Below are 27,352 nucleotides of genomic sequence, written 5' to 3' on the forward strand. Positions count from 1 at the left end.
CAATTTCATTTCCTCATTTCACCTTTAATGAAAAAACATTCTAATGAATGGGTTCACCAAGTACAGAGTTCGGTACTGAATTGCAGTCATATTTTGGGAATACTGGGTAAGAGTCAGTCCCCCAAAACGCCAGTAAAAAAACAACACTTGCGGCGCAGAAAACAGACATCTCTTCAGTCCAGAGAATGGGAAGTTGATGGTTAATAATTAAATGCACTGTTGAAGTTGCGTTTTTGACCGCCTCCACCACTCCAGTTCCCGCCACCGCCGCTACCACCGCCGCTTCGGAAACCGCCACCTCCGCCGCTTCGGAAACCGCTACCACCGCCGCTTCGGAAGCCACGACCACCTCCCCGTCCTCCCCCGCCACGTCCGCCAAAGCGTCCACGGTCTCCTCGATCCCCGCCCATGCGTGGTTTCTCCTCCAGTTCGGGGAGCTCAGTGGCGATTGACAGCTGCCAGCGTCGACCATCCTGCCAGGCATCCTGAGGAGAAGATTCAAGAGGTCACCACAAGGACAATGGCTCTTCGTTACCAACCACAATTACATCCTTAATGAACAAGCTTTTGACTTTCAAATAACCTAAAAGTGATAGCTTGTGTTGTGAAATTTGAGGCCGTAGCGTCACTTTTCAGCTTGACACCAAGGCTGGGGAAATATTTCACTAAGAAAAAGCTGTTTGACAAATGGGCTTGGATAAGTGCCTCCGCTACTTTGAATCACCTTACACCAAGCCTTTTATGTGTCCGATTCGTCACAGTTAATTAAAAGAAAAGGTTCCCGCTCTCAACTTACTTGGTACTGCTTTACTTTGTCAGCCGGAACATCAAAACAGACTCCCTGCAAAGCAAAAACAAAGTCCTCTAATTTTAGCCAAGGTATTACAGAACCTCAATAGTCTTGTCTTAAAAGCATGCACACTGGAAGATGTGTAAAACAAACAGCATGAAAACAAAATGGTCACCTGCCCCAAACCTGAGGACCAGTAAATTATGAATGTACCATTTTGCCCTTGAGGAAGGTCATCCCGCGAATCACATTGTCAGTTTCCTCCCCCAGCTGTTCCTTCAGAGCTCGCCAGGCAGCGCCGATGTTTTGCAGCTCCTGTGAGCAGTTCATTGTCATTGTGGTGTAGCCCTGGAGGAATTGAATAACGATAAGGAATTGAATAACGAGCATGAACCACCATTCGGGACACATTCTAAACCATTCAGGGCATCTCTATGCCAGCACGCCACTATTCAGTCACAAGGCGCAGCCCTTGGACTCGTCCGTCCCACGTCACACTGATGTCAAGTGCACATTTTACAAGCCATCTCTCTGTAAAGCAGTGTGAATGACAATGAAAGGGGACCATATATATATATATAAGTGACAACGCCAAAGAAGAAAAATAGTGGGACCAAACGAAGGGCCAGTTATAACACAGAAGAACGTCAGTCTGTGGCCAATCTATTCTCAATGTGGCAGTGAATGTGTGCCGTGCCAGAGGATGGGTCAACTCACAGCGTCCGAGTTGAGGAGGGACCTCTGCTCCAGGGCAGTGGCCCCCGATATGTGTGCCAGAGCCGCGGCCAGGGCCTCCTCAGCCCCACGCTCCTCAATCAGCTTGGCGGCGGACACGCGGAAGTACTCGATGGCTTGGGGGGGCACGGAGTCCAAAAACCTCACCGCGTCTTGGCTGGAGGATTTGATGATGTCATTGGCAGTGGGCACACCAACTCGCTTGAATGTGATGCCTGCCTTCTGCTCCACCCACCGAAGCTGATCCTCCTCTTTGCGTTGGTAGAAGCAGATGCAGATGCCGGTCCTGCCAGCCCTACCAGTTCGACCTGAACGGTGGATGTAGGACTCCACATCCTGGCACCGGGACAAAGCAGCATTGAATGCATTGTTCGTACTGGATAATTTACTCTACAAGCGCACTGGTATGGCAACTAACAGTTGTGCTACGGCATTCATGTACCTTTGGGGGGGAGCACTGTACGACCAAGTCAACCTCTGGGATGTCCAACCCACGAGCGGCAACATTGGTGGCGACTAATACCTCGAAAGTGCCATTTCTGAAGCCTTTCAGAGTGATCTCCCGCTGTTTCTGAGGAATATCTCCGTGAAGTGACTGGGAACTCTGCAATATCAAATAAAACATTTCACAGTCACTCAGAATTCGGTCAAAAACACATCAAAACGACGCAACCACCTGACCTGAACATTTAGTAATGTCTACCTTCCAGGTTGATGCTTGCATCGAGGTCATAGAGCATTACGGGTGGGTTTTGGCAAGTCCCTTGCAATACGATATATATCACGATACACATGTCACGATTGAATACATTACAATATTGCAATTGAATCACAATGCTTACTGAAGTGCTAAAAGAAAACCTCAAATAATAATAGGCTACATATTTGAATGGACAATCTTTAGCTAATCCCCATTAGCAACCCCTAATAAAAGAAGAACCACTCAATTTGAAAGGACTTAGAAATTCCAAATGTTACCCTTTAGACACCAATAGAATTTGAGAACACTGCTGTTGATTACTGAAAATTCTCTAAATAAAACATATTGTCTCACACATTTCAAACAGACACCACAAAAACCAAAACCAAATTAAAATGACAAATTAACTTTGTTTTAAAGAGCATGTACTCTTCTTTAATTTGACAACACATTAATGTAACTTGGAATAATATAATTTGTTTTCTCCCAATAACAATCAATAGAAAGAACGAACGTCTAAATTTGCATAAAATGTTATATCTCGACGAGATTGAGCCAGCAGTCAAATAAGGTCTGTACAGCTAATATGATCATAATAAAGTAAGCACAAGGCAATAGGACATAGGAGTTTTTATAATTGATAAGGGGAAGTATGTGGCGTACATCTTTTGGCAGATGCAGGACATCATCGCGATCAAGTGACAACATCATCAGCGAAGCACATTACTGCTTCGAAGCAGCTAGTGAAAGTAAGAGCTTGCTGCTGCACAAGTGAAACATTTGCGACCAAACAACTTTATTTTGGTCTGAAAGACGAAAACAAACCGGACAATTAGTTGTCTAGTTAGCAATGGCATTTTCCATATTTGAACGAAATCGGAAAGAAACGCGAGAAAACAACCAACTAGACAGCCGGCTACACAGCTACTACAACGCTTTCCATTACAAGACTGAGCAAGTAACCATTAGAGCTCCACAGCTGATGTACTTGTCTATCAGGTTATCACGACAGCGTTGCTGTCTAAAATATATTACCAACCTTTCACAGCATAAAGTATGGACAACACAAAACTTATAGCCACAGTTTATTTCATACCTCGACATCATTATCGCTTTCAAAGACGAATCAAACCTCGTATCACCAAACAACACAGCGTAAAAAGTCACGGATGCTTTGACACGGGCATTTTTAGTAAAGAAATTAATAAAAAATAAATAATAATCAGGCTTTAAACAAACACCTCCCGGTGTGTACCAAAAGTAACACAAAGACAGGTTATGTTTCTCGTACCTGTTTTATGGAGGCGTTCATCGAAAGCTCATTGGCATCCTTCTTGGTCTCACAGAAGATAATGGTCCGGCCGTGGCTGCCACTGTACACCTGAACGACATCCCCAATGACAGCAGCCCTCTGGGACCAGTGGCATGCAATGGCAAGGTGCTGCGTGGGGAGGAAGAGAGATGTACAGAAACAGTTTTAGAAGCCAATTTATTAAAAACCAAGACCTAAAAACATCATGTACATAAGCGGAATCGTGAGGTAGAATACTCTGGTCTGACTAATATCGGACCATTAGGCTTTCATGCCAAGCTCTTAATCTGGCGAAAACAAGGCACCGCTCATCACCTGGCTAATACCATCCCTACATCATGTCATGGGGATGCTTCTCATCAGCACGGGCTTTAAGTCAAGTTTCAGGGACATATGAAGAGAAAAACAGATAGAGGTCCTTGAAGAATACATGGATCTAGAGTGCATTTGACCTCAGACTACGGGTGAAGATTTATCTTGCAGCACGAAAACAACTCAAAGCACACAGACAAGACAACGCTGGAACGGCTTTCAGAAAAACTCTCAGAATGTCAGAGTTATGTACATAACATATATCAGTTTTACCATTTCCCAAAAGAATATTAAAACTTATTTGCTTTGTCATTATGGGCTATAGTGTGTAGATTGATGCCCTTTTTTATACTGATTAAATTATTTAAGTATATAACAGGTGGCGGTGGGGTGACTGGCCGGAAAGGTGACCAACAGCGACCTCGCCTGGCAGGTGATATGTTAGGTACACCTAGATTGACCACATCTGGGACCACTATTTGCTTTGCGTCTTCCTCTATATAAGGTTGAGCAGTGACTGGTTCAGGGGCATAGGTGAGAGAGCTGAAAAGCCAGAAAGCCAGGACCAGCCTAGGGGAACCATGTCGAGTCTGTGACTGCTTTAGAGTGTGTTTACTTTTAAAACCTTACAGCTGTAGGTTATTATTTATTAATTTTTCTGAAGATATAGTTTGGTGGTTGCTTGGGCACCACACAAAAATAAAAAGTAAAAATACAATTGACGTTAATGCCATTTGTGGACTGATTTATTGCACCTACACACACACACTCATGAAAAGAATACTGCTGGACCTGTCACACACAACAAAATGTAGAGAATGTGAAGGTGTCAGAATCCTTTCCCGAAAACACTATGTACATGAGAATCCCTTTTTTACATTCTTTTTTTGGGGGATTTTTTGTATAAAAGTATTTACATTTCTGTATTTTTTTAATAAACGTTTTAATAAACATTACTGCTTTGTCATTATGGGGTACTGTGTGTAGATAGGTGACAAAAATAAATATACAATCCATTAAAAGTCATTCTGTAACACAATAAAATGTGGAAAAGAGAAGGGGTATTACTTTTGAAAGCTACTGTATGTCTGCTACACAGAAACTGAGTTGCGTGTGCTCTTCAGAAGCACACGCAACAAAACTATTTTGTTGTTTTTGGCACAAGAGAGTACCTTCCAGTTAAGACATACTTTATGCTGGATAATCAAGTACAAACTAGAATAATACATCAGGAAATACCAAAATGATTTGTTAACAGCTAAAGTATCTTAAGTTGACGCACGTATATATGAAAATAAATTCCAGGACTGTATGTATATAAATATTTATATAAAACTTTTAAATACACTCGCTGTATGTATATAAATACAGTGAGTGTATTTAAAAAATGTCCACCGCCCACCATGTATACATAAACATAATGTAATTTATGTTCCTCAAAATGAATAAATCACTGGTTAGAATTATTTTTTTGTTTGTTAGGAACTGAATATTAATCTCAACAGAACAGCAAATGACTATAGTCCCATGGAATCAAATAAATCCTAAAAATACTGAAAATTACTCCATGTTTCATTGTTTTCAGGCTGTCACAAAGCAAAAGCAAACGAGACATTCCACATAATGGCACAACAAGCTTATTTGACATTTAGCGTGATTGGACAAAGATCCAAACAAAACAGCATTCCGTGTGGACAGTTCAACAGAAAGAAAGGCAACAACATTTTTATTTTTATTTCTCAAAGATTACTTCCTATAATTTATTATCTATGAATATAGCACCTTCCTAATTTGCATATAATTTGTGTTAGGATTGTATTTAATGTTCATTGGTCCCTGTCTTGCTGAGAAAATGAATAAAGTGAATTTCATACTAAAGCACCGGTTTGAAACCCTTAAATTTGGGGGAGAAACTTGAAGTAAAGCGACTTGGTGCCCATCAGCCACAGGATATTGTCATCACTCAAACTGCTGGAAAAAGTAACCGCGGGTTTAACGTGGAGTGGTTTTTGAAGAAAAAGTGGCTAACAGTTAGCATACAAAAGAAGGCACTCTTCTGTTTTCCATGTCTGCTATTTGGTGGAAATGGTACTTGGTCAAGGACAGGTTACAAAGATCTGAAACATCTTTCTGAGAGGATTGCAAAACATAAGCAGCGGGAGTCATCTGGACAATGCTGTGAAATTGGGCTTACTTGGAAGGGTAAATGTTGCAGCCCAAGTTGACAGTTCATAAGGCGCTCCATTGAGCAGCATAACAGACAGGTGGAGAAAAACAGCGAAGTTCTCAGTCGGATCATAACATGTATTAAACTATGTGGAAAATTTGAAACCACACTGCGGGGCACGACAAGTCGTTGGACTCCCTGAATCCTGGAATATTCAGATGCATTTTCGAGACTATGTGTGAGGGCAATTCGAGACTTCAGAGGCACTATACGCTCAGCCCATCTTCAAAGGGACATCTAGCACTGTACAAAACGAACTGTTAGACTGTATGTATGAAGTGTACAAGGTGGAGATGGCCAAGCTAGTGGACGAGACCATTTGTTGCCATACAGGTAGATGAGACATCAGATGTCTCCTGTAAATCACAAATGGTGGTCGTGTTGCGATACATGTTGCCTGACAATACAGTGACAGAGAGGTTTTTGGAGTTTGTGGAAGTCAACGATAAAACTGGACTCGGCCTCTCTAATAGCATCAAGGGTGTGCTGGAACCACTTTTATAGTAGTATAAAACATGGTTTCAATAGTTGATGTTAACTGATCTGTGTTTGGGAACACTTCTTACCTCCACTGTGGTTGCTGTTTTCTGGGTCTTTTTTCCAATGAGGTCCACATGCTCAAAGTTCGGCCTCATATACTTCTTTGCCACCTCATAAACCCATGGCGGACATGTAGCAGAGAAGAGCAGAGTCTGGGGGTTGCTTTCCAAGCCTACATAAATAAAACATGGTATCATTTGTATGCTATTACCATATTTTCATTTCCTACAATGGAATACTGCCAAGACTTTCCGATCCAACCCAAGGTGCATCTACAGTATATGGATGAAGTCAATCAAACATCACCATTACCTTTTTGGTAAGACGCAGAAAGTATCTCCTCGACCTGTTCTGCAAACCCCATGTCAAGCATCTGGTCCACTTCATCTAACACAACATGCTTCAACTGAGACAGGTCGAGTTTGTTATTCTGAAGATGGTCCTTGATGCGACCTGGAGTTCCAACTAGGACATCAATGCCACCTCGGATTGCATCAACTGTGGGGAATCAGAATTTAAAGGACTTTCCAGAAATAGGATCAACTTGGCTGTGTGAATAAATAACAAGCACTCTAAAGACGCTTTTAGTATCCAATAAATTCTAAAGTGAAGAACGTAAGAAATCACAATAAAACTCACGTTGGGGGTTGTAAGAGCTGCCACCATAAAAACAGGTAACTGACAGTTTCTTTGTCATATCCTTGAAATCCTTGGCTACTTGAATGGCCAATTCCCTGGTTGGAGCGAGGCAAAGAACCTAAAGAAGGGGAAATGGTTGATAATGGAAAAAACAAAACACTCCACAAGTATTTGTTTCATCAGATTATGCATGCTCAACAAAACTAATATGTAATATCATAATTTCATTTAAATAGTTTTTCTTACACCCAAGGCACTGATGATTTTTTTTTTTTAAATACACAACACAAAAGATAAATGTACAATACCTTACTGCTAACTACACATGCTGAAAAGTTGATGGCAGTATCTGCTGAAGACCTACCTTTGGAGCTCTGCCCCTTTTCTTGTCTTCAGGGTCATTTTGGAGTTTCTCAATTAGAGGAATGGCAAAAGCTAAAGTTTTGCCAGTGCCTGTTCTTGCTTGGCCAATGACATCCTTTCCGTCATACACAGAATTGAAGGTTTGAGTTTGAATATCAAAAAGGAATGATATTCCGCGTGCTAAGGGAGAAAGAGATAATAATGCAAATTAGTTTTTATAGAATTGATAAGCAAATGAAGTATCTTTCTTTTTGGAGAAAAATTATTTGGGTTGCGTCTTTAAAAATAAGAGACAACTCTAAACCATTTCATTTGTATAATAGTTGGGTAGGGGTGAGACAAGAATTTGAACAATTAAACAGAATCTATTGAGTAACAAATGTTCATAATTGTTTTGTTTTTTAATCCCTGGTTGGTAAATAGTCTTTTCCAGCTGCCCTCGTGCTGGCCTGATGAACACAGCTGGCTAAAAGTGTCTGTCGTTAAGTAAATAGGATATGAACATGTTTTTTTAAACTATGAAAACATCTCATTTGTCAATGCTCTATTGACCATGGCTTTTCTGTATTGTGAGCTAAATCCATTCTTGCTTGCTAAGCCTATTACCAATTCTTGGCCAGGCATGTTTAATGTGTGAAAAATATTAATTTAATTTGAGCAAATATTGAGAGAAATATTTTGTTATTTTCAAAGGGAAACAAAATAATCAAGCTATTCTTTGTTATGTCCATTTTATTTATAATTGAATTAAACAAAATCATGTACATAAAAGGGTTTTCCAATCATGTAAATATGTGATTATGAGAATCAACTGTTTCAAAACCGATACAATTACAAAATGTGAAGATTGGAAGAATGTGAAGATCAGCACATCCCTAAAAAATTGCCAAATAACAAATAAATACCTTCAAGTAGTTTGATGGTGTTGGGGGAGATTCTGAAGTTTGAGAAGGCTCCACTTTTTTGTTCTGGGGTCTCCTAAATTCATTAAAACAGAAAGCAATGCCCTGATGCAATGTTCTCAAACCACAAGGTTACATTTTCATTGATAAGAAAACATCCCCAAGTGAGACTCACGGTTTGTTTCTCACTGTCACTGCTGGTGTCCTCACTTGACTCTGCTGAAGTTGTCACCGTGGGGGAATGTCCATTAGTTTGTGGAACCAGCTTGGGAATCTCAGGCAACACACCGTTCACAACCTCATCTAACTTTTTTTTCTTTTTTTTCTTTTTCTATTGGGAAAGAGAGAATGAGAGAAGGGCCTAGCCGTGGTGATTGCTGAATAATACATACATTTTGTTTACCAAGCTTTCTAGGGTTAATTATGACTATGTTAATTCCAATCTCAAATTATGTATTTAATAAGAAACAAATAAAAAACACTTGTTTTTATGCAGTACTAAGTGTAAGCACATTTTGCTATAACAAATAAAACACGACAACAAGTTACCTCAGTTGCTTTGTCTGCACACTCCTCATCAGAATGGGATGTATCGTTTTTCAAAGGTGATTTGAGGTTTCCATTAACCTCAATGGATTTGTTTAGGTCTTCTTTTATTTTCTCCACTTTTTCTTTCTTTTTCTTCTTGGGAGCAGGAGGTTCACAGTCAGGTTCCTCTTCAACTGTTTTCTGCTTCTTCGGTTTCTTTCCCTCCTTGGTCTTCTTCTCCTTTATTTTCTACAAACCAAACATAGGGCATAAGGCATTAGTTAAAGCAGAAAGAATGGTTGCATCTTTACCAGTTGATAGCTGTATTTCATATCCGCATGCAGTTTATGGGCTTATCACACAGGCCTGGTGAACTGGAGCCTCTAAAGGACAGATGGACACTTCATCATACTATATAGGATACCCTTTTTACATTCACAGCTTGGAACTGAGGATTCTAAAATCTCAGACATGAAGACCTCAATTCCAATAGACTGAAGGTAGCAATTGAAGTCAGGTATAGGAATGTGCCAGGCAATTGGCAGGATAAGACTTATTTGAGACTTCAGAATACAATGACCCAATAAATGCACCTGCACCTCGCATTTCTGTCGCTCTAAAAACCAAACGGGCAAGTTTTGCTGTGAAGAAAGGGGTAGGGTGTTGCATGAGCCTGCTGTCCCCATTGGATCAGAACAAGCACTGTTCAAGTTTGTGCAGTCTCTTTCAGACAGTCGAGTCATGCACTTTGACATTAACTGTGGCAAAAGAGGCCTGTAGATCCCTTAATGAACCCTGGGTTTTTTGTGGACTTCTATGAGCATCTTTCGGTCAGCTTTAGTGCTGAACTTAGTGGGACAACATGTCCTATGTAGATTGCCAGTGGTCTAGAATTTTCTCCATTTGTAGGTGATCTGTTGATTACAAATAGTATGACTGCTTCAACACACCACTAATCAAGTCCGACGTGGATGTTTTTTTAGTTTTTTACATCAAGGCTCAGATCAACAATTCAGTGGTAACATTGTCCACATGTTTTCCCCCTTATAATCTCTACTTAAAATTCAAACAAATTGAAATAATCTGCATAAAACTGATCAATTAGTAAAATGTCACGATTATCTAATTTGTCCTCAACAACGGTGTTTCCTGTTTCAGGCAGGTCTTTTTTTGTTTTAAACAACACAGGTAATAGGTAGATGGTACAATTGTTGAGTAGAATCTGCAGTATGCAGGTAGGTGCACAATATATAATGTGGAATGGAATATTACAAATACACCTACACCTCATTCCTAACCAGACGCCTTTTGACTATTCACACTTCTAACCAGGCATAGTACATTTCAGATCTATACTAGTGTGTTGGGCAACATCTAGTGTTTTAAGTACCACAAAGTAATATGCTGTGACTGTATCAGGGCAGTAATATTTTTGCGGAGATTGAAAACTACACTGGTAACACATTAACACCCCTAAGTAACATTACAAATCCGTAGTCAATGGCCCACGCAGTGCATTCTGGGCAATTCTTAGTCAAAGAATGAACTATTGTAAGTGAATGGTAGTAGAGTTTCATCTATCACAAAATAGCACATATTGTGAACTTGAAGTACACAACTACACATTTTTTCTGAAATCTTAAAATGAATCATTGTAATATACTATCGTTTTGGAATTGTGACATTCTACAGATCAAAGTAGAAATAAATCAGTATTTCATTCTGTTTTTCTTGTGCGGCTTAGTTTAGCAACCATGTGACGCTGTATGACAACCTGAACGCAACTGATCCACAGTCTGCTGGGCGGGAACGTTATGCGGTCCGATATACATTCCGCAAAGATATGTGGATCTCCTTTCAACAGTCTCTGATCAGGGACACGTTTTGACCCTGCTGTTTTGCAGATCAGCTGAACACGTAACGGACACGAGGCTGCGTGCTAAAAGTTGCAAAGGACAGGCTGTTTGGTACATGCTACCAACATAAACAGATTCTGCTATTTTCTTTCAAACTGATCTTCACCATAATGGCAATAAAATACTAAAGATTTGATGTCTGTAACGACATGACGTACGATTAGCTTAGCTACCATCTTGGTTATAGCGTATTGAACGTAAATTACCACGCGGATGTAGAAAGTTATTAGACAGTAGTTCGCTATATTGCTTTTTTTTTGTCAAATCTACGTTTAAAAATACCAACGAGATGCCGCCAGCATCTTTACAAATATGTTTGTCTTAACCATTACTGTATATTCCGAACACACCAAGCAGAACAGGCCGGCGTATGGTGCTAGCCAGTAGGGTTTGTTCGGGTTTCCGCTGTTTTAACAACCATGTGATGTTTTTTTCACTTACTTTTGGTGTCGTACTGCCCGCACTAATGTCCATTTCACTTTCCATTCCGATGTCTTCGGTTTCAAAAATTATCTTTGATGGCATCTCCTCCGGTTGTTTTCCTTTCCAATGGACACTAGCTAACCCTACGGGTACAGTATTGAAAGGAACGACACGAGCGTGTGGCGTTGCGCTAGACCCTTTACAATCATAGAAATGTAGTAGGTAGACCGGGCATCCTTTTGGAAGGCCACGCGAAATCAGCCTTAACGCCTCTATGAGGAACTTCAGATTTGTTCTTTCGGTTAAAAAAATATTTGTGACTTGTTTTTTGTATACCTCTTTTATTACACTCTCAACTGCGCTGGCATTTGAATGTTCTATTAAAGGGAGGTAAAATATATATATTCTACACGTTCTACTTCAAGGGATATGACGGAAAGCCAGTGGAGTCATAAACATAGAGAAGGTTAGATGAAACCTTCCCATACGTCTCTACAACGGAGTCTGTATGGGCATGTCATAGACATGTCAAAGGACGTAATGGAGAGAGAACGTGCTCTATCAGGGCGAGGTTATAGATACGCAAGGGTTAACGTTACCAATCCCCATATTATGCTATACCAGGTGGGTTGCTTCTGTTATTCAAATGTAATTACCCAAGTAGTCAAGTGTGTGTGACTTTCCAACTTCATCATTCCAGATGACCTGGTTTGGCATAACTCAAACCAGGTCATCAGAGGTCATCAGGAAAAATAATTGAATAACGTTGAAACTACCACTCAGTTGGCTTCATTAAAACTGCAGAAGATTTCAACAGGGAGGTCAATGCTAAAATTGCCATTTGCTTTTCATAGTATCAAGCTGACCACCACAGTCTAGTGTTTCTACTCAACAGTCTACTCATGAGAAGATGGGAAGCCCAATGGGTGATGCAAATAAGTCAGCATCACCCAGAAGAAGAGGGAGACATTGTCAGCATCGGTTTATAGTAACTTAGTAACATGTTGACCCAAGTGACTTCCAGGCTGATCCAGCTGTGGCTCACAGTATAGGCTAGATACACTCACCTAAAGGATTATTAGGAACACCTGTTAAATTTCTCATTAATGCAATTATCTAATCAACCAATCACATGGCAGTTACTTCAATGCATTTAGGGGTGTGGTCCTGGTCAAGACAATCTCCTGAACTCCAAACTGAATGTCAGAATGGGAAAGAAAGGTGATTTAAGCAATTTCGAGCGTGGCTTGGTTGTTGGTGCCAGACGGGCACACAATCTGCTCAGTTACTGGGATTTTCACGCACAACCATTTCTAGGGTTTACAAAGAATGGTGTGAAAAAGGAAAAACCTCCAGTATGCGGCAGTCCTGTGGGCGAAAATGCCTTGTTGATGCTAGAGATCAGAGGAGAATGGGCCGACTGATTCAAGCTGATAGAAGAGAAACTTTGACTGAAATAACCACTCGTTACAACCGAGGTAAGCATTTGTGAAGCCACAACATGCACAACCTTGAGGCGGATGGGCTACAACAGCAGAAGACGCCACCGGGTACCACTCATCTCCACTACAAATAGGAAAAAGAGGCTACAATTTGCACAAGCTCACCAAAATTGGACAGTTGAAGACTGGAAGAATGTTGCCTGGTCTGATGAGTCTCGATTTCTGTTGAGACATTTAGATGGTAGAGTCAGAATTTGGCGTAAACAGATTAAGAACATGGATCCATCATGCCTTGTTACCACTGTGCAGGCTGGTGGTGGTGGTGTAATGGTGTGGGGGATGTTTTCTTGGCACACTTTAGGCCCCTTAGTGCCAATTGGACATTGTTTAAATGCCACGGCATACCTGAGCATTGTTTCTGACCATGTCCATCCCTTTATGACCACCATGTACCCCTCCTCTGATGGCTACTTCCAGCAGGATAATGCACCATGTCACAAAGCTCGAATCATTTCAAATTGGTTTCTTGAACATGGCAATGAGTTCACTGTACTTAAATGGCCCCCACAGTCACCAGATCTCAACTCAATAGAGCATCATTGGAATGTGGTGGAACGGGAGCTTCGTGCCCTGGATGTGCATCCCACAAATCTCCATCAACTGCAAGATGCTATCTTATCAATATGGGCCAACATTTCTAAAGAATGCTTTCAGCACCTAGTTGAATCAATGCCACATAGAATTAAGGCAGTTCTGAAGGCGAAAGGGGGTCAAACACTATTAGTATGGTGTTCCTAATAATCCTTTAGGTGAGTGTATGTCTACATGCAGTGTAAGCATGAATTCACAGTTTTCTTTAAAACACACATGTCACAGTTCGGAGATTTCTGGGGTTCCTAGTTCTAAGTTGTTTTAAACACAGTATCACACTGGCTTTTCTAGAAAAGATTTTGTGACAATTATCACTATTGTGATAGTCTGTTCGATATGTTCCTATATCATTGACCACAGAGATTCCCATCTCATTTTAATTATTTGTGATTTGAATTTGTGGACAACAATATCTATTTGAAGGGCAGGCCTGAGCCTGTTTTTATTCAGTAAAAGATCTGGCTTATAGTAAATAGTATCATTTTCTCATCTGACAAAAATAGAACTAATCTGAAGTTAAAATTGAAAAAACAAATCACGGACAGCTTGGCAGGCCATTTCTTTCTACGTAATCTAAATTGTTTGGTATGTGCTTATTTGGGGTAGCTGTCATCTGTTTTACCGGGCCCATTGTACACACAACATGGTATGCAAAGCACTCTGTAAAACAAAACTATTTATTGTGAGTCATAATGTTACCCTATTCAATTAATCGCTAGTGAACTTTCAGCAGCAGGTATTTCAATGTAAAATTTATTTTACACATTCTGTATCATATCTACTCTATTCTGTTCTCTGTTTTTAAAATTAGATTCTCCCTAAAACTTCACCAGATAGCTAGTGTTCTGTCTACCTCTGATTCTGCTAATTTGATCTTGAAGGGGAGCTGTGGTGCTGAGTGTTAAATTGTGCCAATATTGCGCTTAAAAATCAATGCTAACATTAACAACTTAAAATTTGGTGGACTCCATCAAGTCTTAGCTAGCTAGCTAACATTATAATGCATCTAATGTCAATCAAATCAATCAATCAAATGTATTTATAAAGCCCTTTTTACAGCAGCAGTTTTCACAAAATGCTTTTACAGAAACACCCGGCCTTAAACCCCAAGGAGCAAACAACAGTAGTGTTGAAAATCTATAACAAAAGGATTACCGCCAAAAATTGACATTCTTTGCAGTGTTTTTAGCCAAAGTAATGCACAGAATGAGTCTCCACCATTTCCCATTGAGAATGCTCAGTTGGACACCAGTCCTAACAAATGTTTAAAATAATATTGTGACTAAGTGTGAAACCCATATAGCTGTGACATTATTTAAATACTTTCGAGCAGATAAGAAAAAAATATCACAACCAAGTACACAGGAAGGCACAATAAATAATGTACACATTTTCTGGGTAATTAGACATAATTCATCATAATAGAATCTTTGTAGCTTTTCAATTTGTAGTGGAATGTGATTCACAGGGCTCAGAAAAGCATTTGGATGTATGCCATGCCCATCAAGCTTGGGCTGCTTGCTCTAGCCGGCTGTCCCACTTTCAGGGGTGACATGGAAGTGGCTACAAGGGTTTCCATTCAGTGGGCACTCTGCGCCGTACCTCACGTACAAATCAAATGGGAGGGAGTCCCCTTGTACAGTCCAGTCCGCGAATAAGCCAGCTGTTCACCTCGTGCTTTTTTGTTCCAAATTTATCCCAGCACTAAGCAGCAGACACCGATCAAGTGCCAAGTGCTATAATTAGCTTTTTAAAATAATGAACAGGTCTATCTATATGTGTGGCACATTGTGTTACAACACAGTGGAAAGGTTCAGACCATTATTTTGCCATCTTACAATGTACATTTTTTTACTTTCACAATGGCTGAAAACCACACCTTAATATATTATAGGGAAAACAATGTGTTACCTATACTTTTCAGATGTACTCACCTTTAATAGATTAGGCCAACACTACTATACTGCCTATTAATACTACCCAAGGGCAGCTATACTTACTGTATAAACTAATGACGCTCTGAGAAAAGGCCCAGCGACATCTAGGGGCTTCTAACCAAAAAACAATTATATATACACTACCGTTCAAAAGTTTGGGGTCACTAAGAAATGTCCTCTGTACGCCTATGTAGATATACCATAACTAATCTGCCGTTTCCAGCTACTGTAGGCATTTACAACATGAACAATGTCTACGCTGTATTTATGATACATTTTATGTTCATTTAAAGGACTAAAAATGTGACCCCCACACTTTTGAAAGGTAGTGTATGTAATACTTTTACAGCCCCCTAACACAGTTAGGATTTCAACACAATTTGCTTCGATTTCAAAATTTGCTATGCATCCACAGTTGCAATCCACACACTCCAATAGTCAAGTGACAAATCTACAATGTAAATTAAACAAGTTGGCCTGTCAAACACAATCACAGGACTGTCCAGGGATGGAGATAGTTAAAATTCCCCACTTTTGAAACGTTCTGCAGAAGCCCAGATGCCCACAACAGAGTCCAACCATGTATTTAACTTTATTTAAACTCCATTCTTAAGTAAGGTAATCCCTGGTTTCAAATAAGACTGCTAAGGCTACATATGGAGGTGTTTTTTATAGCGCTATTCAGAAAGGAAACGATGATTAGTGTTACTAAGTGTACAGAGGGGATGTGACGAGCACGTGAAGTGGGGGACAGGACGTCGCGTTTATGGCGATATCAACAAAGCGTCATGTGGGTTTGCTCCGGTTTGCGCAGGGTGGAACATCTGTTGGAACCAATGATCTTTGCATACGTCACTGCAAGGAACCTGAGAAGACTTTGCAAGGGAAATGTGGGTGGGGTCTCACCATATCGGGACCTGACGTCATTGCAGGGACTCCCCAAAAGCAACTGTTGACGAGTGTCAAGTCTCAAGGCTCGTAGTATGAAAAGCGTGTGATTGTTTTCCGAATGAAAGCGCACGTAGCCACCAACTGTGTAGATTATACCAGGGTATATTAATGTTTTACTTTTGTACGAATTTTATATTCTTATTTCACAAGATCGAGTGCCTTCACTATTAATGTAAGTAACATAGCCTATGTTCTTATATTGTTTTATATAGGCTTAATTCAGTAGGCTATATTAAACTTAAAGAAAAAATATTTTTTTCAGAATCGAATTCGGTTTTTAATGCTACGCTAAATGTCATGTTTATGACGGTGTCCTTCAACTTTCATGGTTGATTTATTGAGTGAATTAAAGATTATATAATGTCGTGTTTTAAAATGGGATTATATTTCTGTTGCAATGAAAATCCAAGTCGGCCGGTTGTGTGCACGAAACATAAGTTAAATAGGTTTTTAAAGTTTTACTTTTCATGCAGATGCTTATTGCAACAATAGCTTAAGTTGCTAGCTAGCCAACAGACCTCACCGCAATACTCAATCCACCATTCTGAATTAATATTAATGATTTCTCATAACCTACTATAACCTTGTTGTGATATTCCGTTACCTAGATGAGAACACACCCTTCCGTGGCCAGTGCCCATGCTGTGGCCCTGCTTAGGAAACTGAATATTCAGAGAATGGAGGGGAAATTCTGCGACTGTGTGATTCGACAATATCTGAACCCAGGGAAACTTTATCTGGCCCATAAAAGTGTTCTGGCAGCTTCTAGTCCCGTCCTGGCCTCCCTCCTGCCCAGTAAAAGTGTGTTGCTGGAGTTGCAGTTTCCATCCACTACAAAGGAGGTTCTGGGGTCTCTGTTGGAATTTATCTACACTGGGATACTACCCCCAGCAGATCAGGATGATTCTCTTCTGTCTGCTGCTACATATCTGCAAATTGAGGAACTACAGCAGGCTTTAAGCAACAGTAAGCTGGACTCATCATCTGAGTCAGACTGCATTGTTGCAGGTAAATAATCCCCCTTAATCATTTAAATTGTATAAATACTAATACACATTTAAAACTGTTCTACAAATGCTTTGGTACTATTTTCAGAAGTACGTGGCCAACAAGTACAACCAATGTTAAGAAGTACAGAAAAATGGCAACCCTAAGAATCCACATTGTTTTGTAACCTCTGTGTGTATCAAAGCTACAACCTTGGTGTTGGTAGTGCATTATAGTTTTTTTTTTTTTTAAATGGTAGTAACCACAATTTATAACTGTGATACAGTAGAAGGGTGTGTGAACACTAGTCATTGCTTTCAACGTGGGGACAGATAGACATTAAGAAAAAAGTAGTGTCTTAACATTTTCAGACCTCTTCACATTTTCCACATTTAGTTATGTTCATAATTTATTAAATATATATTTTATGCCAACGATCTACACACAGTAACACATAAAGAAGCAGCGAGTCCACCTGCGACAAATTCGGTTGATTCGACATGGTTTAGAAAGCCCCATTTAGGACAACAGTGACACATTTTCAATGGTGGCATCCTTCAGCATTCCAACTGTTGTCACCTTCTGAAGAGGCAACCGCAGGCCGAGTTTATTACTGTGAGAGTACTGTAACTACTTAATGCACATGGAACATATTGTGACAACAGCCTGATGTAATTCAAAATAACAACGATAGCCATCATCATTTCATAGAGGGCGATGTAGATTGATGCTGCTGTTAACCAACACAGGTATATATTTGTTGATGAAACAGGCTTCAAACTGGCCCGAAACGCAGGCACCAGGGGCTCTGTGTCATTGACCATCGAGTGCCCGTCCTGGAAGATGTCTGGAGAAACATCTCCATGGGTGCAGCTATGTCTGAAGACAGGGTGGTAAGATGCAGGCGCCTATTTGGGTCCTGCAATGCTGCACACGTCTCTGAGTTCCTCAGTAAAGTTGAGCCAGTCGGTCGAAAGTGTCACCTATGTCATAGTGTTTGGTTCCACCATGCACAGGTGGTTCGTGAAAAGGTTTTCAATCCCCAATTCCTGACCCTACAGCCTGACTGTCTACAGTTCTCATTCATAGCGCGGAGGTAGATGGTAAATGACCGCCAACCCCATGCCTCCCTCCCTCCTCCAGGCTAGGGATCTGGCATGTCGTGACATCATTGCTGACCAATATCAGGCTTGGATTTGCCGCGCTTAATGTTTTTCTGTTTGGCAGGGTGCAGTAATAATAAAGATATTCACTGAGATGTGGATCAGAACTTGGGCCCAAATGAATAAGTCAGCTGGGGGTTGTTGAGGTGGGGTTGAATGACTGAAATGAAGCACACTTGATTGAAACAAAGAAACTACAGGAATCCTTACAAAATAAAAGTACTAAGATAATAGATTAATTTGAATGTAAGACCAGCTGGGTTACTGTTGTGTTCAGTTTTGTAGGAAGAGTTTTGAAAAGTCACCAAGCACTTATGAAAATAGTACCAACGTGATAAAGAAAACTGTAATTATGTGATGTCCTACTTTTGAGAATTAATGTATTCTCTCTCTTTTTATGTTTAACATCCCAGCAGATAGGAAACCAACTGTAAAGAGAAAATTTTCAGATCAGCACCAAAGCAAGAGGAAGGAACCTTCTTCCTTTCATAGCACTCTATTCCCTCAAAGTTGTGAAGTTGTCCCAGTCATATGCCATGCTAGTAAAAATTATTCTCTAGTGTCAAAAACACAACCTCAAAGCAACATCTTCAACATAGGGTTTGATTTGACCAGAAATAAGGCAGACATCAGTGCCTTAGAGGTAACAACAGGTCATGGACTTTTGAAGCAAAGTTATGTGGATGAGGAGGAGGAAGCTTTAAATGACACACAACCAGAACAAATTAGGAATTTATCTGCAGGCTCCATGGTCTCGGATCTGCCCATTGCAGCACCAGAAGATGTAGAGAATTACTCAGATGAGCTTCATAAAGAGTTGGATGAAAAGTCTGTATTTCTGAGTTCTGGGTATGTTGCCCCAACACATACTGTAGTATGTTCAGAAATTCAGATGGAGGATTATGCTGAAAATACCATAAATGAAGAATTTGCAGCCCACATCAGCCCTTCAAGTGACAATGACAGGAGTCCTCACTGTCCTAGCTTATCAACTTCAAAGGGTAGTGAGGGTTTTTCTACTCCTCATCAGTTAGACACTGATGATGACAAACATTCTAAATGCCACTTCACACTGCAGAGTGAAAATATCACTGGTCCCGAAGAGTGCACCCCTGATTGTTGCAAAGAAAACACCCATGAGGAGAAATTCAAGGATTTATGCAGTTCAAAGGTCACCGGTGCGTATTATGCCAAGGGTGACATGACAAAATGCTTTCGGAGTGCCTCTAGATTAAATCTATGGACGGAGGCACCGAGCTACTCTACAAAACACCCCGAGTCCTTGGAGGAGGTAACATTAAATGAACACAGACGTGAAATCAAGGGCTGTGTCGCTAACACCAATGAAATGCAAGTGTATCAAGGACAAGTTTGTTACCGCTATCTTGAACGGGAAGCACCTCGCCCTGTGCAGTCAAGCGACTCGGATGACGACGGGCTGTATGGCGCCGTGGCCAGCTCCAACCTGCGGGAAGGCCTCGACATAACTGTCCAAGCCAACGCTTCAGATTTTGTTTTACTGGACATCTCGGCCAAACGTGGCTCGGCGGGTCACCCCGACACGGACCAGAGTCGGCTGGGCACGGTGGCGCCTGCCTCTGCCCAGCCGTACCAGTGCACTACGTGTGACAGGGCCTTCAGCCAGCGTGGCTCCCTCAACAGGCACATGCGCTCCCATCTAGGGGTCAGACCCTACCCCTGCCCCCAGTGTCCCATGACCTTTTCCAGACAGTACCGGGTCACGGAGCACATGCGTGTCCACCTACGAGGCTGCGAGGACTCACAGGGGACGGACCCCACCTAACTGGTAACAACCAATCAGAGCAACTGGGCTTCCGGATGTTTGTTTTCCTCTAGTGGTGTCAATATGTGTGACGTGTTTATTAACTACTTTACGAAAACTTTTGGGGAAGCACTTTTGGCATTACTTTTGTGATGGCTGTAGTTCCACTTGTGAAAACTGTTTCTGGTGTTACTCTTTTCCAGTTTAAATGTAGGAAGAACCAATATAGTAGAAGCAATTCAATTCAGAAAAGAATCAAACATTTAGAAGCATGCATGCCAATCTTTGTAAACCAGATATCCTAAAGAGGTGACAAGACATAATTCACAGTGTGAAGAGTGTTTGACTTACTTGAAAAGCTAAACTCATTGCAAGATCAAGTTCTCTGTTTGTGTGTTTATATATAACTGTCAAAAATATCTGTGTGCGACAACAATTATGGTTGGAACCAGCAGGATGAACAAAACCATTATCTAGTCTCCACACAGTAAGTATGCACTGAACTGAGGCAATGTTCATAACAAGTGTCTAGAGTAAACAATGAATGAGTAAACAATCTGACACGCCATGATAAAATGCGGTGAGGGACATACAATTATGTTTATTCTTTTGTATTACATATTTATTTTGAAAGTGTAGTAAATGTTAAAAAAAATACTTCGATACATGGATTTTCTTATAAAGATACACTATTATATAATTGAAACCTTTGTTATGTTACAGTTACAGGTATTGTAAAGCAGATTGAATGTAATTTTCTACAGATTTGTGAATACATTTATTTTAGATCTATGTCCAGGTGTTCTGTTAATTCATTGCGGAGACCGTCCATTGTTTATTCATTTAGTCTGTGGATGGTAGGTTGTGCATTACCACAATTGCCTGTAGAAAAGAAAAAGGAAAGTGGTTTCTTAGGTCTTCCATTCATGTGATAAGCTGTGTGTAAACGAATACTGCAGTACACTTTTTTAAAGATAAACCTTTAGCCGTTATATGCTATGTTTGATTAAACAGTCGGGCTGTTTATAACCCCAGGCTGTGGCAGTACATGTGCACTGGAGGCAGTGGCTTAGACCCTATGACCACCTGTAATAACAACATTTGCAAATAACATTGATTGTTTCTGTCAGGCACACATAACTCTAAATTAAGTAATGACATTGACACATTCTACAAGCCCAGGGTCACAGTGCATATAAGGTTATAATATACGTTGTCTTGTTTCACCTGTGTCTTACTGGATCGCAGGGCAGCCCTGGCAAATACTGTCATCACTATGAGAAGAGTCATGCCCACAAAGCTCTGACACATGAATATGGCTTCCATGCAGATCAGCTGGTTCTATATGGAGAGATAACACAGTTAAAGGTGTATTTAGAATTAGAAATATTACAGTTTAAAGCTGTGTTAGGAGGCTTTCCCTCTCAATAATTCCAAGAGGTTTTCACCAACCAAAAGAACAAGTGCCAATAACTGTTTCTTTAAATAACAGTGATTCAGTAGAGCAGCAACAATACTCACCATATGATATTTATTCCAGGGTATTTCTGTCACGTTGGCAGCATAGTCCTCAAAGTGCTCATAGCGGTAAAGACCATAACGACTGTGCATAATGCCTTTAAGAAATTCAAAGAAAGCAACTACTACCCCCAATATGGAGATGATACTAAGGGCCAGGCTTGCTGTCACCTGTAGAGATGATAAACAGAAAAAAACAAAACTTTGTGACAAAGCTGTTTTTACTTGTATTGGTTGTGCAGGAGGTGAGACCACTTGCACCTGTGTTTCGTTGTGTTTCCATTGGGTGTGTCCTATTAACCCATAACCTGGGCCTTCATAACCTGCATTAATTGTCTGGTAGTCAATACGTCTCATGGACTCCGTTGTTGTTCTTGCCTGGCTGTATTTCCCGTGACCCAATGAGTTTATGTATCCTTGCTATCCGGTGTGCCGACCTCTGCTTGCCTTCGCCAGAACACTGCTCATTCCTTGTCTGCCTACGGCTAGTGCTATTTATGTACACCAAACGCTCCCTACCCACGACCTGTCTTTGCCTATCGATACAAATGCCTAGTTTGTACAACTGTCTGCACTTAGATCTTAACGTAGTTATTACAAAATGGTTTTGATTGGCCCAGGGGGCCCTCTGTTGCCTTGTTTATTAGAAAGTAGATGGTTTGCCATAATATTTCAGTAATGTGTCATGATTAATCTATTACGCGTTTCCCAACCAGGGGTACCAGGACCCCGCGGAGTGCTTGGCCTCTACACAGGGAGTACTTGAAACACTCATGACACCACTGGTTTGCCAGTGAAATTAGCATGAAGCGGTACTTCAGGGGTACTCCAAGCAGAGCAAAATTCTGTTGGTGGTACAGTAACCGAAAAAGGCTGGGAATCACTATAACTCCTTTGCATTGAATTCCAGTTCATTGTACTCACCATTGGTTTTGAAGGACTCTTCTCTGTGAGCACATATAACATACCAGAGATGATAAACTGCAAAACAACAGAGGGAAGGGGATTATTGGTTCAGCAACATGTAAGATTAAACACATGCACAGAAAGTGACCTGGACAGAAACTTCACCAAGCTCCAGACATTTTGTGCTGGTGGAGTCTTTACTTTAATAATGAAGCCTCTCTGACTCATATTTAATGCCTCTGACTCATATTTCTGTACAGTAGAAATAAAACCCTAGTGGTTAAATGAACAGGCCAAAAATACTAAATGTACATGTTTAGTATGCTAATTATTGTAGGATGCAGGCCACAACTTATGGAACCTCAGCATTAGTGTAGTGGGGGATAGACCCAAAATATTTAGTTTCCCCAATTTGTTTGTTTTGTATGATAGTTTTTTGGCAAATTTTTTGGGGGAAATATGCATTGAACGTGTACGGAGTTTACTTTTCCCCAACTATCACAGCTCATCCAGTTATTTTTACTACCACTACACCACTGAACAGCTCTGTTTTACATACAACCCCGTTTCCAGAAAAGTTGGGACGCTGTGTAAAATGCAAATAAGCACAGATTGCATTGATGTGCAAATCATTTATCCCTGTATTTAATTGAAAATAGTACAAAGACAACATATCACGTGTTGAAACTAAGAAATGTTGTTGTTTTGGGAAAAATAATTTTTGAATTGACCCATTTTGGGTTACGTTTTGAATTGATTCCTGCAACACATTTCAAAAAAGTTGGGACAGGGGCATGTTTACTACTGTGTTGCATCACTTCTTTTAACAATAATCTTTAAGCGTTTGGGAACTGAAGAGACCAATTGCTGTAGTTTTAAAGGTGAAGTGTATCCCCATTCTTGCTTAATATAGGGTTTCAACTGTTTAACAGTTCTGGGTCTCCTTTGTCATATTTTACGTTTCATTATACGCCAAATGTATTCATTAGGGGACAGGTCTGGACATTTTCCACCTTTAGTGTGACCTATAACGTTAACAATTCGATTGAAAAACAAACTGAAATCTTTGAGGAGGAAAAAAAATACATATAAAACTCACAATAACCCAGCATCCATGATTCCCAAAAATTATTTCAAATTTTGATTAGTGAGACCACAGGACAGTTTGCCCAGAGAAGGCGGCGGCATTTCTGGATCTTATTTATATATGGTTTCTTCTTTGCATGGTAGAGTTTAAACATGCATTGTGGATGCAGCGACGTACTTTGTTCACAGATAATAGTTTTCAGAAGTGTTCCTGAGACCATACAGTGATGTCCACTACAGAATTGTGTCTGTTTTTAATGCAGTGCCGTCTGAGGGCTTGAAGATCGTGGTCATCCAATCTTGGCTTTTGGCCTTGTCCTTTGCGCTGAAATTTCTCCGGATTCTCTGAATCTTTTAATGATATTATGTACCATAGATGCTGAGATCCCGAAACGCTTTGTAATTTTTCACCGTTATTCTTAAGTTGTTGCACTATTTGCCCGCACAGTGTTTCACAGAGTGGTAAACCCTTCCCCATTTTACTTCTGAAAGACTCATCCCCTCTAGGATGCTCTTTTCATACCCAGTCATGTTACTGACCTGTTGCCAATTAACCAAATTAGTTGTGAGATGTTCCACAAGGTATTTTTTAGCACTACAGAACATTTCTAGTCCCCTGTCCCAGCTTTTTTGTGTGCAACATGTTGGTTCAAAATTTTTGACATATATTGTCTTTGTACTATTTTCTATTGAATATAGGCTTTAAATGATTTGTACACTATTGTATTCTGTTTTTCTTTACATTTTACACAGCGTCCCAACATTTCTGGAAACAGGGTTGTAATTGAAATGCCACGCATTGTTTTGTTGAGTCCTTTACTTCTTGCCCATAAATAATGTGGAAATTAAAGTTTTTATGACATGACATTTTAACTGCGAAAGATTTATGTAGTCACATGTAACGCAGGCATACCAGGATTCCAAGCCAGAAAGGGGTAAAATCTTCTGCAGAGGTTGACTGTGTATTATCGTTCCTCATTGGGATCCCGAAGATGAAGAGCGATGAGCCCATGAATACCATTGCAATCTAGCCAATCAGGGACACGCAACAAAGAAACTGAAACAAGAACACACTTGCCCCCTCCAAAAAAGTGTTAAGGGGAACTGGTTAAATAATGTTCGCAGCGTATTACAAAGTTATTAGAATTATCAGGTGTTATCATGTTATTGCCACTTGAGTTCGTGTTCAAATCTAAACTAACTGTAAATCTTAACATTCAAATTGTACATTGTTTGCTGGCAACGACGCCTTGGGATGTTTGGCAACAATAAATACATCCGTTCTCTCACCCCGGCACATTTGGGCTCTGCTCTGATGAAACGGTGCAGTGGTTTACTGGATCCCACTGTGGTGATTTGTGGCTCTCCTCCGCCCCCTGCTGGACTGATGTCAGACACCGTGTTCGTTGCCATCCTGTTCGATGGATAACCGCTCAACCGTCACTCACAACACCAGGACTGAGAAACGTACTGTGCAAACATGTAGAAACACACACCGCATGTTCACATCGAACACTTCTTTTCACAACACCGTAGTGACACAAAGATACATTAAAGTTAGAAAAGCGTGTTGTGTTTTTAAAAGTAAGTCAGTAATTAGTGTGGCTTCCCTTAACATGTAAAACGGAACCCACTTGCAGGGGTAGGCTGATATTTCCAACAGCAGACTTTCCATCGATGGATGTCTTAATCGTACAGCTAAGTCAATGAGTCCCTACTTTGCAATACAGTGTTACTGTGTCATATTGTATCTATAGTACTTAGGGTCCCACAGAGTGGAAGTGTACTGAAATACTCCCCGACATTGCAGTAAATCTTATCACTGTGCATTTAACCTAACTGCTAAAAATAGGGTAAAATACGCGTTGGACTATGGAGCGGGCTTGTCCTATTTCGCTTTAGCACCTTAGCAACCAATTAATCATGTGAAAACAAACACTGAGCTCATCTTGTCTATGTGACAATCATCATAGGCCCTTTACTGATAAGCTGATTATAAGAAATAGCCTCATCAAACCGAGATAGGCTAGCCTTTTGCTATACATATTCATGGGTCTTAACCGATACATCAAAGTTAATCAAATGTCAAAACAAATGTGTTAGTCTGAAAGGAGCTGTATTTACCTAATAGTTGTCCACCGACACAAACAACACTAGAATTGCACAGAGCACCACAGAACCAATGAAACGGTCACCTAAAAACGGACTTTGATTACTGTCTGCGACGTATGTAAATATAAGAATCTCAGCTATGTTAATAAGAGAACTTAACCCGTTAGAAATGAACGACTGGTTGAATTGTGTAGCATTTTGAATAGGTAAACACAGCAGAAAGTGGTGAAAAAGTTTACGAACCTGGGTGAAGCAGAACTGCGTTGATGAAGTATTGTTACTCAACTGTAGGGAGATATTTACGAGTATGGTGGGACGGGGTGGGACGGGGTGGGATTGGTTTGCCACAGGAAACTAAATTGCAAAAACAAAAAAAATGAACAGTTTTGAAAGTTATGAAGATGTAGACAGAAAAGGACGAGCAGCCTTCAACATTACGATGGAGCATGATGGGCTAGTTTTCTGTGTCAATGTCCCTCAGTGGATCTCAGAAAAACAACTGGTTCGGTTTTGCAACCCCAGCTGCTCTCCAACTGGAAAAGCAGAGACTCCAGAGGGGACATGGGGGAGGGGATGCAGTAGGGCTTTAACTGAAAGCATAGTGAGTGGGAGAGGGAGAAATTGTGTTACACAACGTCCACTTCCATCTGCCGAGGAGTGGGACTGTTTAGGGTATTTAAACCGAAGAAGGGACAGGAAGAGCCAGGATCATGGAGAAAGAGATGTGATTATTAATAAAGCGTTTAAAAGAATGCCTTGGACTGTAGCAGTGGGTTGTGTGTGACATCCACATTAAGAACATGTTCCATGCAGTAATGCTTTCTGAGCCACTGATCAATGGGTAAGATCAAGACATATGGATCAAGAAGATAAAATAGTAGCTTACCGAACCTTTGTGTTGATCGGCTGACCAAATCAAGAAGTCGCAACCGGCTGTGGAAAATATGCTTTTCAAGCAATGTACAGCATTCCTCAGATGTCAGTCCATCTACCCCTGAACCTCCCGCCCAGTTCCAGACCGCACCTCAAATCCTGTCCTCCTATTCCCCAAAGCAGCTGTGAAGGAAATCATTCTCTAAGCCCAATTTCTTATCCCTTTCTTTTCTCTCATTCTCCCTCTCATTCTCTCACTCTTCCTCTTAATAAAGGATTATTATCATTTGACAAACAGAGGTTAAACCGCTACCACCTTCTCTAATACAACAGAAACCACTTGGACATGAGTTGGTACCAGTGAGTCTGGCATCGTGTAGCTGTGGTCAGTTGACCAGAGTATAAAGGTTGCAGTGATGACGCCACATGAGTAGAAAACAACGCCTCAGATTTGGTACATCGTAAACGGTCAGAGAAAAACCTTTTCAAACCAGGACAGACAGTCCTCTGAGACTATTAATTAGGATTTAATTTGTTGACAGAGTCAAAGGCTTTA

At 40.6% G+C, this 27,352-nt stretch overlaps 3 protein-coding genes across 8 annotated transcripts; 1 reads left to right on the forward strand and 2 right to left on the reverse strand.

Moving 5' to 3' along the window:
* Window positions 1-3: 3 nt before the first annotated feature.
* ddx21 (DEAD (Asp-Glu-Ala-Asp) box helicase 21) lies at window positions 4-11,595 on the reverse strand. The gene is made up of 14 exons (XM_010888934.4): window positions 11,406-11,595; window positions 9,070-9,297; window positions 8,696-8,851; window positions 8,524-8,596; window positions 7,620-7,798; window positions 7,256-7,373; window positions 6,929-7,114; window positions 6,643-6,788; window positions 3,517-3,666; window positions 1,968-2,129; window positions 1,508-1,861; window positions 1,004-1,138; window positions 797-841; window positions 4-485 (listed from the first exon to the last, which is right to left on the reverse strand). Exons 1-14 carry the CDS (start codon window positions 11,487-11,489, stop codon window positions 201-203), a joined length of 2,301 nt encoding a protein of 766 aa, XP_010887236.2. The 5' UTR covers window positions 11,490-11,595; the 3' UTR covers window positions 4-200.
* A 4,760-nt stretch (window positions 11,596-16,355) lies between these two features.
* On the forward strand, window positions 16,356-19,124 carry LOC105021340 (hypermethylated in cancer 2 protein-like). 3 transcript variants are annotated; one of them, XR_004575835.1, is made up of 4 exons: window positions 16,356-16,540; window positions 16,977-17,376; window positions 18,128-18,664; window positions 18,935-19,124. XR_004575835.1 is itself a non-coding variant. In XM_020047012.2 (4 exons), exons 2-4 carry the CDS (start codon window positions 16,977-16,979, stop codon window positions 18,936-18,938), a joined length of 528 nt encoding a protein of 175 aa, XP_019902571.2. In that variant the 5' UTR covers window positions 16,356-16,540; the 3' UTR covers window positions 18,939-19,124. The 3 variants fall into 3 exon arrangements, 2 of the variants coding, with proteins under 2 accessions (XP_019902571.2, XP_019902569.2); XM_020047012.2 differs by having other exon boundaries at window positions 18,128-18,248; window positions 18,932-19,124; XM_020047010.2 differs by having other exon boundaries at window positions 18,128-18,248.
* Window positions 19,125-20,873: 1,749 nt separating this feature from the next.
* si:ch1073-291c23.2 (membrane-spanning 4-domains subfamily A member 15-like) lies at window positions 20,874-27,169 on the reverse strand. Of its 4 annotated transcripts, none has more exons than XM_010888939.5 (8): window positions 26,815-27,169; window positions 26,167-26,277; window positions 25,102-25,281; window positions 24,725-24,838; window positions 22,744-22,800; window positions 21,823-21,990; window positions 21,529-21,642; window positions 20,878-21,183 (listed from the first exon to the last, which is right to left on the reverse strand). In XM_010888939.5, exons 3-8 carry the CDS (start codon window positions 25,222-25,224, stop codon window positions 21,145-21,147), a joined length of 615 nt encoding a protein of 204 aa, XP_010887241.1. In that variant the 5' UTR covers window positions 25,225-25,281; window positions 26,167-26,277; window positions 26,815-27,169; the 3' UTR covers window positions 20,878-21,144.
* Window positions 27,170-27,352: the final 183 nt, after the last annotated feature.

This window comes from Esox lucius, chromosome 6, assembly GCF_011004845.1.
Source record: "Esox lucius isolate fEsoLuc1 chromosome 6, fEsoLuc1.pri, whole genome shotgun sequence".
Classification (NCBI taxonomy): Eukaryota; Metazoa; Chordata; class Actinopteri; order Esociformes; family Esocidae; genus Esox; species Esox lucius.